The 17275-nt window shown below is 43.0% G+C and overlaps 1 protein-coding gene across 1 annotated transcript; it reads left to right on the top strand.

The window, feature by feature from the left end:
* Positions 1-13854: 13854 nt before the first annotated feature.
* Positions 13855-17008, top strand: LOC106588245 (uncharacterized). Its single transcript, XM_014177064.3, has 2 exons — positions 13855-14017; positions 15438-17008. Exon 2 carries the CDS (start codon positions 15519-15521, stop codon positions 16716-16718), a length of 1200 nt encoding a protein of 399 aa, XP_014032539.1. The 5' UTR covers positions 13855-14017; positions 15438-15518; the 3' UTR covers positions 16719-17008.
* Positions 17009-17275: the final 267 nt, after the last annotated feature.

Raw genomic sequence — 17275 nt, 5'->3', positions numbered from 1 at the left:
ACCTTCCGGAGACACCTGAAACCCCACCTCTTTAAGGAATACCTAGGATAGGATAAAGTAATCCTTCTAACCCCCCCCCCCCCCTTAAAAGATTTAGATGCACTATTGTAAAGTGGTTGTTCCACTGGATATCATAAGGTGAATGCACCAATTTGTAAGTCGCTCTGGATAAGAGCATCTGCTAAATGACTTAAATGTAAATGTAAATGTAAATGTGTGCCTTGTTAAAAGTTCATTTGTGGAATTTCTTTCCTTCTTAATGCATTTGAGCCAATCAGTTGTGTGACAAGGTAGGGGTCGTATACAGAAGATAGCTCTCCTATTTGGTAAAAGACCAAGTCCATATCATGGCAAAAACAGATCAAATAAGCACAGAGAAATGACAGTCTATCATTACTTAAAGACATAAAGGTCAGTCAATCCGAAAAATTGTAAGAACTTTGAAAGTTTCTTCAAGTGCAGTCGCAAAAGCCATCAAGCGATATGATGAAACGGGCTCTCATGAGGACCGTCATAGGAAAGGAAAACCCAGAGTTACTTCTGCTGCAGAGGATAAGTTTATTAGAGTTACCAGCCTCAGAAATTGCAGTCCAAATAAATGCTTCACAGTAACAGTTCAAGTAACAGACACATCTCAACATCAACTGTTCAGAGGAGATTGTGTGAATCAGGCCTTCATGGTCGAATTGCTGCAAAGAAACCACTACTAAAGGACACCAATAAGAAGAAGAGACTTGAGACAAGTGGAAATCTGTCCTTTGGTCTGATGAGTCCAAATTTGAGATTTTTGGTTCCAACCGCCGTGTCTTTGTGAGACGCAGAGTAGGTGAACGGATGATCTCCGCATGTGTGGTTCCCACTGTGAAGCATGGAGGAGGAGGTGTGATGGTGCTTTGCTGGTGACACTTTCGGAGATTTATTTTGAATTCAAGGCACACTGAACCAGCATGGCTACCACAGCATTCTGCAGCGATACGCCATCCCATCTTTTTTGCACTTAGTGGGACTATCATTTGTTTTTCAACAGAACAATGACCCAAATCACACCTCCAGGCTGTGTAAGGGCTATTTGACCAAGAAGGAGAGTGATGGAGTGCTGCATCAGATGACCTGGCCTCCACAATCACCCGATCTCAACCCAATTGGGATGGTTTGGGATGAGTTGGACCACAGAGTGAAGGAAAAGCAACCAAGAAGTGCTCAACATATGTGGGAACGCCTTCAAGACTGTTGGAAATGCATTCCAGGGGAAGCTGGTTGCTAAGAGTGTGCAAAGCTGTCATCAAAGCAAAGGGTGACAAAAATATATTTTGATTTGTTTAACACTTGTTTTGTTTACTACATGATTCCATATGTGTTAGTTCATAGTTTTGATATCATCACTATTATTCTACAATGTAGAAAATTGTAAAAAAATAAAGAAAAACCCTTAAATGAGTAGGTGTGTCCAAACGTTTGACTGGTACTGTATATACATGTACAGTGCCTTCGGAAGGTAATCAGACCCCTTGAATTTTTCCACATTTTGTTGTGTTACAGCTTTATTCTAAAATTGATTTTTTTTTTTTATTACAACTCAGCAATCTACACACAATACCCCATAATGACAAAGCAAAAACAGGTTTTTAGTAATTTTCTTCAAATGTATTCAAAATAAAACTGAAACACCTTATTTACATAAGTATTCAGACCCTTTGCTATTTGACTCGGAATTGAGCTCAGTTGCATCCTTTTTCCATTGATCATCCTTGAGATGTTTCTACAACTTTATTGGAGTCCAACTGTGGTAAATTCAGTAGATTGGACATGATTTGGAAAGGCACACACCTGTCTATATAAGGTCCCACAGTTGAAAGTGCATGTCAGAGCAAAACCCAAGCCATGATCTGGTGAAGGGTACCAAAACATTTCTGCAGAACTGCAGGTCCCCAAGAACACAGTGGCTTCCATCATTCTGAAATGGAATACATTTGGAACCACCAAGACTTTTCCTCGAGGTGGCCGCTCATCCAAACTGAGCAATCGAGCTCTAAAGTTCCTCTGTGGAGATGGGAGAACATTCCAGAAGGACAACCATCTCTGCAGCACTCCACCAATTAGGCCTTTATGGTAGAGTGGCCAGACGGAAGCCACTCCTCCGTAAAAGGCACATGACAGCCTGCTTGGAGTTTGCTAAAAGACTCTCAGACAATGAGAAACAAGATTCTCTAGTCTGATGAAACCAAGATTGAACTCTTGTGCCTGAATGCCAAGCGTCACGTCTGGAGGAAACCTTTCACCATCCCTACGGTGAAGCATGGTGGTGGCAGCATCATGCTTTGGGGATGTTTTTCAGCGGCAGAGACTGGAAGACCAATCAGGATTGAGGAAAAGATGAACGGAGCAAAGTACAGAGAGATTCTTGATGAAAACCTGCTCCAGAGCGCTCTGGACCACATACTGAGGCGAAGGTTCACCTTCTAACAGGACAATGACCCTAAGCACAGAGCCAAGACAACTCAGGAGTGGCTTTGGGACAAGTTTCTGAATGTCCTTGAGTGGCCCAGCCAGAGCCCAGACTTGAACCCGATCGAACATCTCTGGAGAGACCTGAAAATAGCTGTGTAGCAAAGCTCCCCATCCATCCTGACAGAGCTTGAGAGGATCTGCAGAGAAGAATGGGAGAAACTCCCCAAATACAGGTGTGCCAAGCTTGTAGCGTCATACCCAAGACTCAATGCTTTAATCACTGCCAAATGTGCTTCCAGAAGGTACTTAGTAAAGGGTCTGAATACTTACATACATTTTACATTTTTTTATATAAATTATTTTAAGAAATTGCAAAAACCTGTTAATGCCTTGTCATTATGGGGTATTGTGTGTAGATTTATGGGGGGAAATGTTAGAATAAGGCCGTAACGTAACAAAATGTGGAAAAAGTAAAGGGGTCTGAATACTTTCTGAATGCACTGTATATATGTGTATATATATATATATATATATATAAAGGGAGATTAGAAATGATGTAAGTAATGTTATTTGATAGACATTGATTCTATCTGCTAATTTCAAAGCTGATCTACCTCCTTAAAAAAAGATTTAAAAAAATAATTGTCTTGGATAAATTATACATGAACCATAATCTCAGTGTCAGACTTGTATCTTCGCATCTTCTAGATGCCATGAGCAACCAATTACCATTGAGACCACAGGAGGGACATTTCCTATTGGCCGGCTTTGTGCCCGGACCACTAATATGGTCCAATGAGAAGAAGGTAAAGGGTCATGACCCCCGTATATGTTTCACCTGGGACGTTCAAGATAACCGCCCAGCTGCTGAAGACTTACATGATAATAAAAGTCATTTTAGAGACAGAGAGAGCTTTGATAGTCATTTTGTGTTAGTGTTCATTGTGTGTTGCAAATCAATAAAAACAAAACAGTGGGATGGGTTGTTATAAACATGTTTCATTTCAATAAAGTAACATCTATAAAATGCTGTTCATTTGGTTGTTCCAATTATTTTACTGGTAAAGGAAACTGTAATATTCAGTGTCACTTAATTATGTAAATCATCAATGTACATTATGCATATATTTTACAATAACTGCAATAACTGAAAAGATATACAGTCAGGTCCAAAATGATTGGAACTCTTGATAAAGATAAGGAAAAAATACTATAAAATAAATAATACAAATGCTGAGCTATATGGTGACATACAGTGCATTCGGAAAGTACTCAGACCCCTTTACTTTTTCCACATTTTGTTACGTCACAGCCTTTTTCTATATTTAATTGTTTTTTTACCTCATCAATCTACACACAATACCCCATAATGACAAAGCAAAAACATGTTTTTTGATTTTTTGCTAAAAAAATATTTAAAAAATACAAAACTGAAATATCACATTCACATAAGTATTCAGACCCTTTATTCAGTACTTTGTTGAAGCACCTTTAGCAGCGATTACAGCTTTGAGTCTTCCTAGGTAGGATGCTACAAGCTTGGCACATCTGTATTTGGGGAGTTTCTCCCATTCTTCTCTGCAGATCCTGTCAAGCTCTGTCAGGTTCGATGGGGAGCGTCGCTGCACAGCTATATTCAGGTCTCTCCAGAGATGTTCGATGGGGTGCAAGTCCGGGCTCTGGCTGGGCCACTCAAGGACATTCAGAGACTTCTGGAGAGCCCAGCGGTTGTGGCCGGTGCAGTTGCAGTACCAAGGAGTGATACAGCCCAACAAGATGCTCTCAATTGTGCATCTGTAAAAGATTAGGTTTTTAGGTGACAAGACAAATTTCTTCAGCCTCCTGAGGTTGAAGAGGCACTGTTGCGACTTCTTCACCACACTGTCTGTGTGGGTAGACAATTTCAGTTTGTCAGTAATGTGTACGCCGAGGAACTTAACTTTCCACCTTCTTCACTACTGTCCCATGGATGTGGATAGAGGGTGCTCCCTCTGCTGTTTCCAGAAGTCCACGATCTTCTCCTTTGTGTTGTTGACGTTGTGTGAGATGTTATTTTCCTGACACCACATTCCGAGAGCCTTCACCTCCTCCCTGTAGGCTGTCTCGTCGTTCTTGGTAATCAAGCCTACTACTGTTGTGTCGCCTGCAAACTTGATGATTGAGTTGGAGGCGTGTATGGCCACGCAGTCATGGTTGAACAGGGAGTACAGGAGGGGGCTGAGCACGCACCCTTGTGGGACCCCAGTGTTGAGCATCAGCAAAGTGGAGATGTTTTTTCCTACCTTCACCACCTGGGGGCGGCCTGTCAGAAAGTCCAGGATCCAATTGCACAGGGCGGGGTTGAGACCCAGGGCCTCAAACTTAATGATGAGCTTTGAGGGTACTATGGTGTTGAATGCTGAGCTATAGTCAATGAACAGCATTCTTACATAGGTGTTCCTTTTGTCCAGATGGGACAGGGCAGTGTGCAGTGTGATGGCGATTGCATCGTCTGTGGACCTATTGGGGCAGTAAGCAAATTGAAGTGGGTCTAGGGTGACAGGTAAGGTGGAGGTGATATGATCCTTGACTAGTCTTTCAAAGCACTTCATGATGACAGAAGTGAGTGCTACGGGGCAATAGTCATTTAGTTCCGTTACCTTTGCATTCTTGGGTACAGCAACAATGGTGGCCATCTTGAAGCATGTGGGGACAGCAGACTGGGATAGGGAGAGATTGAATATGTCCGTAACCACACCAGCCAGCTGGTCTGTCCATGCTCTGAGGAAGCGTCTAGGGATGCCGTCTGGGCCGGCAGCCTGCCAGGGTTAACACGTTTAAATGTCTTACTCACGTCGACCACGGAGAATGAGAGCCCACAGGCCTTGGCAGTGGGCTGCGTCGGTGGCACTGTATTATCCTCAAAGAGGGCAAAGAAGGTGTTTAGTTTGTCTGGTAACAAGACGTTGGTGTCCATGATGTTTCCGTGATACGGAGTATGTTACAATCCCTGATGTCTCTCTGGAAAGCAACCCTTGCCCTGATTTTGTCGACCTTGTTATCTAGGGACTGGACATTAGCGAGTAATATATCCGGGAGCAGTGGGTGGTGTGTGCGCCTCTGAAGTCTGACCAGAAGACCGCTCCGTCTTTCTGTTCTCCGGCGGCATTGCTTTGGGTTGGCCTCTGGAATTTGTTCAAATGCCCTGGGTGGTGCGGACAAAGGATCCGCTTCGGGAAGTCGTATTCCTGGTTGTTGTGCTGGTAAGTTGACATTACTCTGATATCCAATAGTTCTTCCCAGCTGTATGTAATAACACTTAAGATTTTCTGGGCTAACAATGTAAGAAAAAAAAAAGAAAAAAAAACTAAATACTGCAAAGTTTCCTAAGGACTAGAAGCGAGACAGCCTCTCTGTCTTTTCTACACGGAGGTGGAAGGTGCACGATCGCCCATCCCCATGAGCGTGTCACCCTGTAGAAACATCTCAAGGATGATCAATGGAAACAGGATGCACCTGGGCTCAATTTCGAGTCTCATAGCAAAGGGTTTGAATAGTTATGTAAATAAGGTATTTCATTTCTGGTTTTTATTTTTAATAAATGGAGAACAAAAATCTATTTTCGCTTTGATATTATGGGTTGTTGTGTGTAGATTGAGGAAAAAACGTATTTAATACAATTTAGAATAAGGCTGTAACATAAGAAAATGTGGATAAAGGGAAGGGGTCTGAAACCTTTCAGAATGCACTGTATGTTGAGGCTCTTTGATGTTTTGGGGTTATTTTGTTTCCACTGGTCCTGGGGCCATTGTTAAGGTCAATGGCATCACGAACTTTACCCAGTACCAGGGCATTTTAGCAGAAAACCTGAACTGTGTTCGAATACTCATACTAACCGCACTAACCGTACTATTTGTGACATGAATTGAGTATTTAGTACGCTTATTAGTCATAGTATGCATATAGTTGGTATGCCAAAAGTTTCCGGATGTCGTACTAAATTCGCCAAATTATGAAGTACACACGCAGAGGACACTATTTCTGTACTTTAGGACCCATAATGCAATTCTTCAAGAAATGGGCGTGGCTTCACATCGTTTTCAAATTTGAAGAAATTGGCGGAAAATATGCAGCCGAAGCACAACGAGAGTGGATACAAATTCATTGTTTTAACTAATTATGACAAATGTTAAGAAAATTGAACAATGAAATCAAAATGACTTTTCAAATAAGTTACCTTACACGTTATGTTGGCTGACAATTTGTTAGCTACGCTGTCATTACGAACCACATAGCATATCGTTACAGCAGAATCCCAGCTAGCAATGAGGAATCGGCCCAGAAGCGTCCCTCTTCTGGGGGGCCGGAACTGATTGAATTGGGCCAGAATCGGGTGTCGTACTCGGTCCGGAATCAAAATGAATGACTGCCCAGAATCAGCCCAAGTACATCGGGCCGTTTCCGTCTACCAGAATTCAGCCGACATCTTACCAGAATCTCCCTAGAAGCGGCCAAATGCAAATTTAAATAAATGTATACAAAATTACCCAATTTAGTCATTTTAAATATTACTATTATACATACAAAGTATTCCCATCCACAAAAAAACTGAGGAAACACCATACATTTGGTGACTGTGTCAGCGTGCATGCACCTGGCCCGCCACAGGAGACGCTACAGAGCGATGGGACAAGGACCTCCACTAACTTGGACAATGCTGGGTCAATTGTGCATCGCCTCATGGGTCTCCAGGTCGCGGCAAGCACGGGACTCAAGACAGCATCTGTAGCAACGCAGTTTGTACTGCAATGGAGTGTCTTAGACTGCTGCGCCACTCGGGAGTGTAATGAACACAAAGGGAGACAGAGAGCTGGTTTCAAGCGCAGGGCGCAGCAGGTGTTTATTGGTAAAGGACCACAGGAGGAGGCAGGTAACTGGTTCCAGGGGCAGGCAGAAGGTCATACACAGGGGGTCCAAAAAGGCAACAGTACAGGCAGGGAATAGGCATCGTTAGTGAGGCAGGCAGAAACTATCATACACGCGAGGATTAAATTACGGGGAAAAAAGAGCTCCAAATAGAAGTGTGTCACAAAACAAACAATACCTCACAATGACGGGGATGCAAAGAACTGAACTAAATAATGTGTGATAATGACATACAGGTGTGTGAACAGGTGATCAGAATTCAGGTGATTGGGATCTGGAAAGTGGGCTGCGTTCAGGGGATCTATGTGTTTGAGAGTGAGTTGGAAGCAGACGTTACAGGGAGGCTCCATCCACTAAGTTTTTAATGCTTATCAATTGCCTTGCACAAAGTATCAAAATTCTAAAATACTACACAGGAGTCTTAAAGAATTTCATTTAAATGTTAATTGTATTTTTTGATCACAGACACAATTACAAAATATGGAAAAATAAATAATGAAATGTTAATTATTTAAAGCAGCCCTTGTAATCATCTGCCAGAGAGTAGCCCCAATCTGCCGAGCCCAAAGTAATACATTTGGGCCAGATAACTCACACCGGAATCGGCCCGAGCCCCGCATCCTAGCCATAAGTAATACTGACGTCGGCCGAGTTCCCCGACTCTACCCAACGTTTATTGACTTGATTATTCTCGTCATTTTTAGCTTAGCTAAATGGTATAGTCGTTGTGCATTCTCAATGGACATTCGGGTCCTTTCGTAATTTCTCTCTGGCTATCTACAGTACTCTGATTTCAGAGCACTCTCCTCTGAGAGTAATGAATTTATGAGCGCTCAACACCCATTGAATATGGCCGGTGTCAGTAAACTTCGGCAAAAAAGCATCATTAAATTGTTGCCAGCAGCACAGTTACAGTCACCAGCGCTCTGGAAAACTGCCTAACCAGCTCTGTTAGGGCGAGTAAAATGGTCAGAGTGGTCTCATTTGTGTCTGGAAGTAGCTAGCAAGCTAGCCAACGTTAGCTTGGGTGCTAGACTGCCGTAAGGTCAGAAAGCTCAAATCAACCCTACTCCTCGACTGGAGTGTCCAGTGTGCCTCGGCTGGAGTGTCCAGAAAGCTCTGAATTTACAAGCAGACAATCTGACTACGTTCTGAATTTACAAGCGCACTCTGGCACTCCACATTGAATTTAAGAACACACCCGAAGTTGTAAAATGTCTAACTAGTAATTTGTTATGCTAACTAGCTCGCAAGAGGTTGCATAGCAACAGCATCAACTTACGGTAGACAAGCGAAGAGCTAGTACGCTCAACTGAAAGCATACAGTTCGTTTACAGTATACTAAAATGAACTATGTAGTATATACTCATTAAGTGTACAGTATACGTTTGTTAGTATGGGTATTCGAACCAGCTCTGGTTGCCTCTGCCAGGAGGCTGAAACTTTGCTGCAAGTGGCTCTTCCAGCAAGACACTAACCCCAAGAACTCATCATAATCTACAAATAAATGGTTAATTGACCACAAAACCAATATTTTGCATTGGCCATCTCAGTCTCCGGAGTTGAACCCCATTGAAAACCTCTGGTTTGAATTGAAGAGGGCAGTCCATAAGAGCAGACAGAGGATATCAATGATCTGGAAAGATTCTGAATGGAGGAATGATCTAAGATTCCTCCCGATGTGTTCTCCAACTCATACCACATTTTAGAAAAAGGCTCAGTGTCGTTATCCTCCCAAGGTGAGGTATTGAAAACAGGGATGACAATAATTTTGACCCCTATCTTTAAAATAAATATACACTGCTCAAAAAAATAAAGGGAACACTAAAATAACACATCCTAGATCTGAATGAATGAAATAATCTTATTAAATACTTTTTTCTTTACATAGTTGAATGTGCTGACAACAAAATCACACAAAAATAATCAATGGAAATCCAATTTATCAACCCATGGAGGTCTGGATTTGGAGTCACACTCAAAATTCAAGTGGAAAACCACACTACAGGCTGATCCAACTTTGATGTAATGTCTTTAAAACAAGTCAAAATGAGGCTCAGTAGTATGTGTGGCCTCCACGTGCCTGTATGACCTCCCTACAATGCCTGGGCATGCTCCTGATGAGGTGGCGGATAGTCTCCTGAGGGATCTCCTCCCAGACCTGGACTAAAGCATCCGCCAACTCCTGGACAGTCTGTGGTGCAACGTGGCGTAGGTGGATGGAGCGAGACATGATGTCCCAGATGTGCTCAATTGGATTCAGGTCTGGGGAACGGGCGGGCCAGTCCATAGCATCAATGCCTTCCTCTTGCAGGAACTGCTGACACACTCCAGCCACATAAGGTCTAGCATTGTCTTGCATTAGGAGGAACCCAGGGCCAACCGCACCAGCATATGGTCTCACAAGGGGTCTGAGGATCTCATCTCGGTACCTAATGGCAGTCAGGCTACCTCTGGCGAGCACATGGAGGGCTGTGCGGCCCCCCAAAGAAATGCCACCCCACACCATGACTGACCCACCGCCAAACCGGTCATGCTGGAGGATGTTGCAGGCAGCAGAACGTTCTCCACGGCGTCTCCAGACTCTGTCACGTCTGTCACGTGCTCAGTGTGAACCTGCTTTCATCTGTGAAGAGCACAGGGCGTCAGTGGCGAATTTGCCAATCTTGGTGTTCTCTGGCAAATGCCAAACGTCCTGCACGGTGTTGGGCTGTAAGCACAACCCCCACCTGTGGACGTCGGGCCCTCATATACCACCCTCATGGAGTCTGTTTCTGACCGTTTGAGCAGACACATGCACATTTGTGGCCTGCTGGAGGTCATTTTGCAGGGCTCTGGCAGTGCTCCTCCTTGCACAAAGGTGGAGGTAGCGGTCCTGCTGCTGGGTTGTTGCCCTCCTACGGCCTCCTCCACGTCTCCTGATGTACTGGCCTGTCTCCTGGTAGCGCCTCCATGCTCTGGACACTACGCTGACAGACACAGCAAACCTTCTTGCCACAGCTCGCATTGATGTGCCATCCTGGATGAGCTGCACTACCTGAGCCACTTGTGTGGGTTGTAGACTACGTCTCATGCTACCACTAGAGTGAAAGCACCGCCAGCATTCAAAAGTGACCAAAACATCAGCCAGAAAGCATAGGAACTGAGAAGTGGTCTGTGGGCACCACCTGCAGAACCACTCCTTTATTGGGGGTGTCTTGCTAATTGCCTATAATTTCCACCTGTTGTCTATTCCATTTGCACAACAGCATGTGAAATTTATTGTCAATCAGTGTTGCTTCCTAAGTGGACAGTTTGATTTCACAGAAGTGTGATTGACTTGAAGTTACATTGTGTTGTTTAAGTGTTCCCTTTATTTTTTTGAGCAGTATATATTACTTGTTAAACAAAATGTATTTCTCTGAACAATAAAACAAAATCATACAATAGCTCAGTATTTGTATTATTTATTTTATAGTTTTTTTTTGCTCATCTTTATCAAGTGTGCCAATAATTTTGGACCTGACGGTACGTATCAAAATACTGAAAACAAAAATAACTGACATAAAAAGGAAGCTCTTGTGCAATAAATTGTGCTAATATATTGTACAAAAATGAATTTAATAAATTAAAATTAGTCTCATATTACTCTTATTTTCTCTAACTCACAAACTAATTCTAAAATCTTTAAGAAGAGCAAGGTATTTTGTTTCATTTCAAAAAAGCACAACATTTTATAAAAGCAGAATATTTCAGTCACCTTACATTATTCAGCCTTGCAGGCAGCTTGGTGGTTTCCCTGGCCCTCTGCTAGTGGTGGTGCATCCTGGGACAGTTGATATTGATTGTGCCATTTGCTGAGAAGACAGACCGAGACACATTAGTACCCAGCTCACCCCTGCTGAAAAACACATTAACTGCCTGCATTGGGAGCCCTGTCTCGTAACCATGGCAAAGTATGCAGGGAGTAGGTAGGGGTATTAGGGGGCAGCGGGTTCAACACACAGTCTCTCTGGGATTGTCTCTCAAGCTCTCTCCCTATTTCTCTCCAAATCCCACACACAGGCACGTACAGGGTCACGCGCACACACACACATACACTTTGTATATATTTTTCTTATTCAGGCTGCTTCCATCACACATACGTTACCTCATACCTCTTATCTCCCTTAATCTCCATACATCAATCTTTTTACTGTCTATGGAGACATGAGAACAAAATATAGAGGTAGGGAAAAGAAAGGGGTAGCAAATCAAGTGGTGCGAAAATAACAAAAGTAGTGCCTGATATACAGTATATTTTCATTATTTCTACAGTTATAGACCTATGCCATATTATTTTATACAGAAGCTGTAAAAGTTCTCAGCTATACTGTAGTGATCCTCCCTAATGAGCCACCTTGCAATTCCCACCAAGTGGGTTAACCCTATTGGCGTGTTGCGTAGGGGGCTTACTTTTCACGCCAGTGTCACCCGTTCGCGGCCCACTCCCTCCATTCGCTACATTGGTGTCAGAAGTGGGATGGTGGACATGAGGCCATCGGAACGCACGGCCGGACGTGTGAGGGGACTGAGGTGGTCAAAGCACGGGACAAGCCTTCCCATTCCGAGGGGGCAGTGTAGCGATCCTCGCTAATGAGCCACATTACAATTCCTAAGTGGGTTAACCCTATTGGCGCAATGCATATAGGTTTTTTTTGTTTCACGCCAGTGCCACATGTTTATGTCTCCGTTTGCTACTCTCACTGATCTTTTTTAAATTAATGTTATTATCTAAAAGTTTGCAGTTTCAAACTAACAGTCTCAAGAACACAGGTACATCTAGCAATTAATAACTAATTAATTGATGAGATATACATTTTCATGATCCAAAGACCAGTAGATCTAGCAGGGTTGGCTGCTGTTGGCACTGTACAAAACATTCACTCTCCATCATGGACAGATCATCGGTAAGAGAGGAGAAAAGATGGCGGAAGTGGATGCTGATGTGGAGCGTGAATATAATGGTGGGGGAATCAAGGAGAATTGGAATGTTGTCCAAAAGAATATAAAACGGAGCAAAGAAGCAGACAGTGATGAGAATGTCCCTTCTTATCTTGTAGGAGTACGTTTTGTTAATTAGGAGCAGCTTGTTGGATCGCCAATTTTGAAGAATACATTTGAGATATCGAAACTGGTGGAGAAAGTGCTGGGTAAATGTGAAGGCTGTGAGGATCACTAGAGGCAAGCTTGTTTAGATTTTTTGTTCTTCTGAGTTTTAGAAGGAAAGTGTGTTGCGTCTCACCCGAGTTTGATGTGTCCTGTGTGTCTCTTCGGAACAGGGCACCCCTCACAGGGGTAATATCTGGCGTTTCGTTGGAAGTCGATGTTGCAGAGATTAATAATATTCCTGGAGTGATTGATATTCGTCGGATAAATTGTGGGGTGTATGAAGAAAGTGTTATTTTTGGAATCTCTCCCTACTCAAGTGCATTTGTTCCAAGACCAATGCAGTGTGATCACTGTAAAGCTTTTGGACATATTTCAAGTGTTTGCAGAAGGGAGAAGCCGATATGTCCAAGTTGTGGAAAAGATCATATCATGTGTTTTAAAAGTGCTGAAAATATGACATGTTGTAATTGTGGTGGTAACCAATAAGCCACCTATTTGGAATGCCCAACAAGTGTGAAAGAGAATGAGGTGACCAAAGTCAGGGCATTTCATATGCAGCGGCTGTTAAAAGGGTTGAGAGTTCAAATGCTGCTCCTGAATAGTCCATGGTGGTGGATAGGTCTTCACTGAAGGCTGTAAGGGGTTGCCGTTCAACAGCAGAACCAAGATATGTTAAAGGTTAAGAAGGTGGACTTTGTGGCCTTTATAGCTATGGTGATTAATGGCACTGCTAAGGTGGAGAGGAAGTCCAGGAAAATAGACATCATTGTGGATGCGGTGGAATGTTTCCTGGGACTGAAAGACTTCTTGATGGAGGAGTTGCATGGAGTATTGTCACAAGCCTCTCAGGTCATAGAGCCTGAGAATTAAAAATGAATACATTATTTTACCTTTATTTAACTAGGCTAGTCAGAACATGGGCGATATGGGGATTTGAAGGATGGAAGAAGTGGGGGTTTGGGGGTTTTGGTTTTGTCAATGTGTTTTTTATTGTTTTATTTTGGGTGGATTAAGTTCGTTTACCCTATCATGTATGGGTTTTATTTTTACCTTGTTTTTTTCAACGTCGTCCAGTTGGTGGCGGTATTACATCTTTTGGGGTTGTAGAATGTTCAGAACATCTCTTCTCCAGAGTATCCAGAAGAAGCCCACGCGTTTCCCCAGGCTTTCAACGGAAATCAATCTGAGATATGATGCTATTATGCTATATATATATATATATATATATATATATAGCTCAAGGAAAGAACTCTCCACAAGTGTCATCAGTGTCCTGTGAAAGAACAGGGGTCATAGACAACATATTATTTATTTCAGAGAACGGAACTGAAAAACGTTGTTTCACTTGCCTTTAGAAGTAGGGACTTCCAAATCAGCCCTCACCCGCCACAACGTCCGGTTGAAATTCAAATCGCTAGCTAGCTTAAAAAAATAAAAAATACAACAAAGACCGATTAAACATCTGTCGACTTTCATGACAAACGATATCTGATAAAAGTGTAGACAGCACCAGCTAAGCAAGGATTATACCAAGGTGAGGCGTGTGCTATTTTCATGAAACTAGTTTAGCTAGCTTGAGATCCAGGGCTGTCGCAAGCGCTCGAGCTAATGCTAGCTTTGTAAAGATAATTAGCTAGCTACCTAGCGAAATAGTTGGCTATGCTACGTAGTTTGCTAGCTTATTTTAAAGTCAATTTAGTTAGGTAGTTAGTTCACCCCGGTCGTAGAAGATGAATGTGATATTGCTTCTAACATCTGGTAAAGTTAGCTAACTAGCTACTAGTAACCAAAACAGTCACTGAATCAGGATACTAGTTAGTTAGATTTCAGTGTCGCTTCAATGCATCAACTTTAGTTTACTTATGGAGGAGAAGACTGTCATATCAGATGTTGTTTATTGTGCACCTTTCCATATACATAATTGCAACGTGACCTATCACAAAATGAAGAAACTGCAATTAGTAAACACAATCTGTGTTTATGCTGTGCATATTATAAGACATGTTAGGCTGGACACATTACATTTTTAACAATACTTTTTCTGATAAAAACGAGTTCATTGCATCCGCCGTGGAGCCCAGTTTCATAATATTACCATCTGTTCCAACTGCAAGTAGCCGTGAAAAAACTGGCCTTTATTTTAGGGCATTTTTCACCCTGCCAGCTCTTATTAGTTCTATTGAGCACAGTGGCACCAACTCACCATCCGAACGTTCTATTCCCAGTTTACTGTTCTACGTCACAAGGCCTGCTTCGCTATTGTTGACAATGAGACCTGTCCACGTTGTTTGTAGTTAAAATGTAAACAACAAAACATTACTCATGAAACTCTGAGGTCGTCCCATTGTTTACTTTAGGGAAACATAGGTATGTCTGTCTATTTCGCCAAATATCTCGCAATGTACCTATTTAGATTTTTTTTTTTAATGTGACACAATTTTAATCATGAGAATCTCTTCTTTCTAATTATGTAAGGCTGGGCAGCGTACTCTGCTGTCATCGATCACTAGACCAGAAATTGTCAAAAGTTGCAATTTTTTTCCCCTACTTTCTTGTTATGCAGACATACTCACACTTGGCACCATCGAGGTGCGGATGTTTACTTTCTACACAAGTTATTTTTCAGTTTCGTCCTAAGAACAGATTGTAGTGGTAAAATGGAAAGGGATACAATTCTTGGTGCCATTTAGGTAAAATGGAATTATAAGCGTCACTCCAGTCAGAAGAGGCTCTGCGAACGTTCAATTCCATTCATATGCTATGGGTCGCGCTAGTGTTCCAGCTTAGCTAACGTTCTTTTGCCATGTACAGCCTTGGGGGAATTTTGACTCATTCTATTGTCCAGCCTAGACATGCTAGCTACACTTTCTCGTGCCCACGTAGGCCAGTTTTATGAAGGGGTGCACAAAGAACATTTTGTTTGTCTTGTAACCTTCTCGATATGACCTTTACAGTGGGAAGCCCTAAGTAGTTCACAAGACCTCCTAGGAAGTGAGCTGGAAGGAAAGAAGGAAGGAGCCAGGTTGCGAAAACAGATGAAAGAAGAAGCAACGATGTCGGAAGAAGGGGCAACGGTGTTGGAAGAAGGGGCAACGGTGTTGGAAGAAGGGGCAACGGTGTTGGAAGAAGGGGCAACGGTGTTGGAAGAAGGGGCAACGGTTTCGGAAAAAGGGGCAACGGTGTCGGAAAAAGGGGCAACGGTGTCGGAAGAAGGGGCAACGGTGTCGGAAGAAGGGGCAACGGTGTCGGAAGAAGGGGCAACGGTGTCGGAAGAAGGGGTGATGGATGCCACTGGTACTGGTAGTGAAGAGGAGTCAGGTGAAGCCTTGTCTAATGGCAGCCCCATACCACCTAAGAGGGGAAGGGGTAGGCCCAAAGGATCAGGCTCCAAGAAACCCAAGATACTGAGGGTACTAGACAAGCGGCCACGGGGAAGGCCACGTAAAGTGGTTGACCCTAATGCTGTTTCAGCAGAGACAACTGCACCTTTGAAGCGTGGCCGGCCCAAAAAAGTTCAACAACAAAAAAAAAGGGGTAGACCGAGGAAGAACCTGCTGTCAACCGAGGAGGAAGAGGAGAGAAAGATACCGAAAAGCCAACCTAAGGGACCTAGAGTGTGGAAGCCGCTCGGAAGGCCGCGCATCCATCCCCGCGTGGATCCCCCCGCCTCACCCACCTCTGCCGAGCCACGGGGAAGAGGCCGTCCACGCAAGGCAATAACAGGTAAAGGTGCCCACTTACGGAAAAACCCACCTCCAACTTCTAAAGTTTCAAAGCCCCCCGCTAAAGATGATTCCCCGCGAAAGAGGGGCCGCCCCTTAGGCTCCTTCAAAGCCAAGAGAGCAGCAGAGAAGGATAGGTCCAGCAGTCCACCCTCAGCCAAACAGGGGTGTACTGTTTCTCCAATAGTAAGGCTTTACCGCTGCTCCAACGGTAAAGCAAATGTGTTAGATGAAGCTGCCTTCCAAGCCCAGAGGCAAAGAGGCAGGAGAAAGACTATGGAAGTTGATTATACAACTTATGATTCAGAGGAGGAAAATGAAGATGCAGAGAGAAATGAGGACGAAGTCTTTTCTCCAGTAGAAGATGACGAGGAAGAGGAAATAAAACTACGCGATGGTCGTGGCAAGGCTAGTAAACCCGGTAAGGTAGCGGCAGCCATTAAGAAAAAAGTAGTGGTTGTTCCTAAGAGGCGGGGTAGAAAGCCTGGCTCAATCAAAAAGGTTGTAAAGTAAAAGGAACCTAGGTGGAGCAGACTGAACGAGACAACTTGTTGCCGGGAAACACAAAATATCAGTAGCATCTTGCAAGATGAACGGACATGTTTTTAACATTTTATTATCTCTTAACCAACTCTTTCTTGTTTTCTCAACTAACCTATGTGTCTGTTTGCTCTTGCTATTATTTTTTATGGTTTGATGCCTTTGTGGAAACCATGTGAAAAAACAAGTACTTTTTGTACTTCCTTGGTCATCCATAGCTTGAATGATGTGAAGACAATTTCATTGACAGTTGTTAATCTTGTATTTGTCTGTTCAGACTTATCCCATTTAGATTTTTTCACCGGTACTGTCATTGATACAGTTTCTAATTCCATGCACATCCTATAGTTGATGATATTCTCATTGAGGTTTGTTAATCTTGTATTGGTCTGTGCAGATTTATCCAAATAAGATAAAATGGTTTAAATCAATTGAATCAGTTAAGTATTTTGTTTTTTGTCTTATCTCTCCTTAAGCTCTGTAGTTTTCGAATTGCTAATGTCTTGTAATTTTATTCGCCTTAATTGCCA

The sequence above is a fragment of the Salmo salar genome, chromosome 27 (genome assembly GCF_965601325.2).
Source record: "Salmo salar chromosome 27, fSalSal1, whole genome shotgun sequence".
NCBI classification, from domain to species: Eukaryota; Metazoa; Chordata; class Actinopteri; order Salmoniformes; family Salmonidae; genus Salmo; species Salmo salar.
This window is presented reverse-complemented; position numbering and strand designations above follow the sequence as displayed.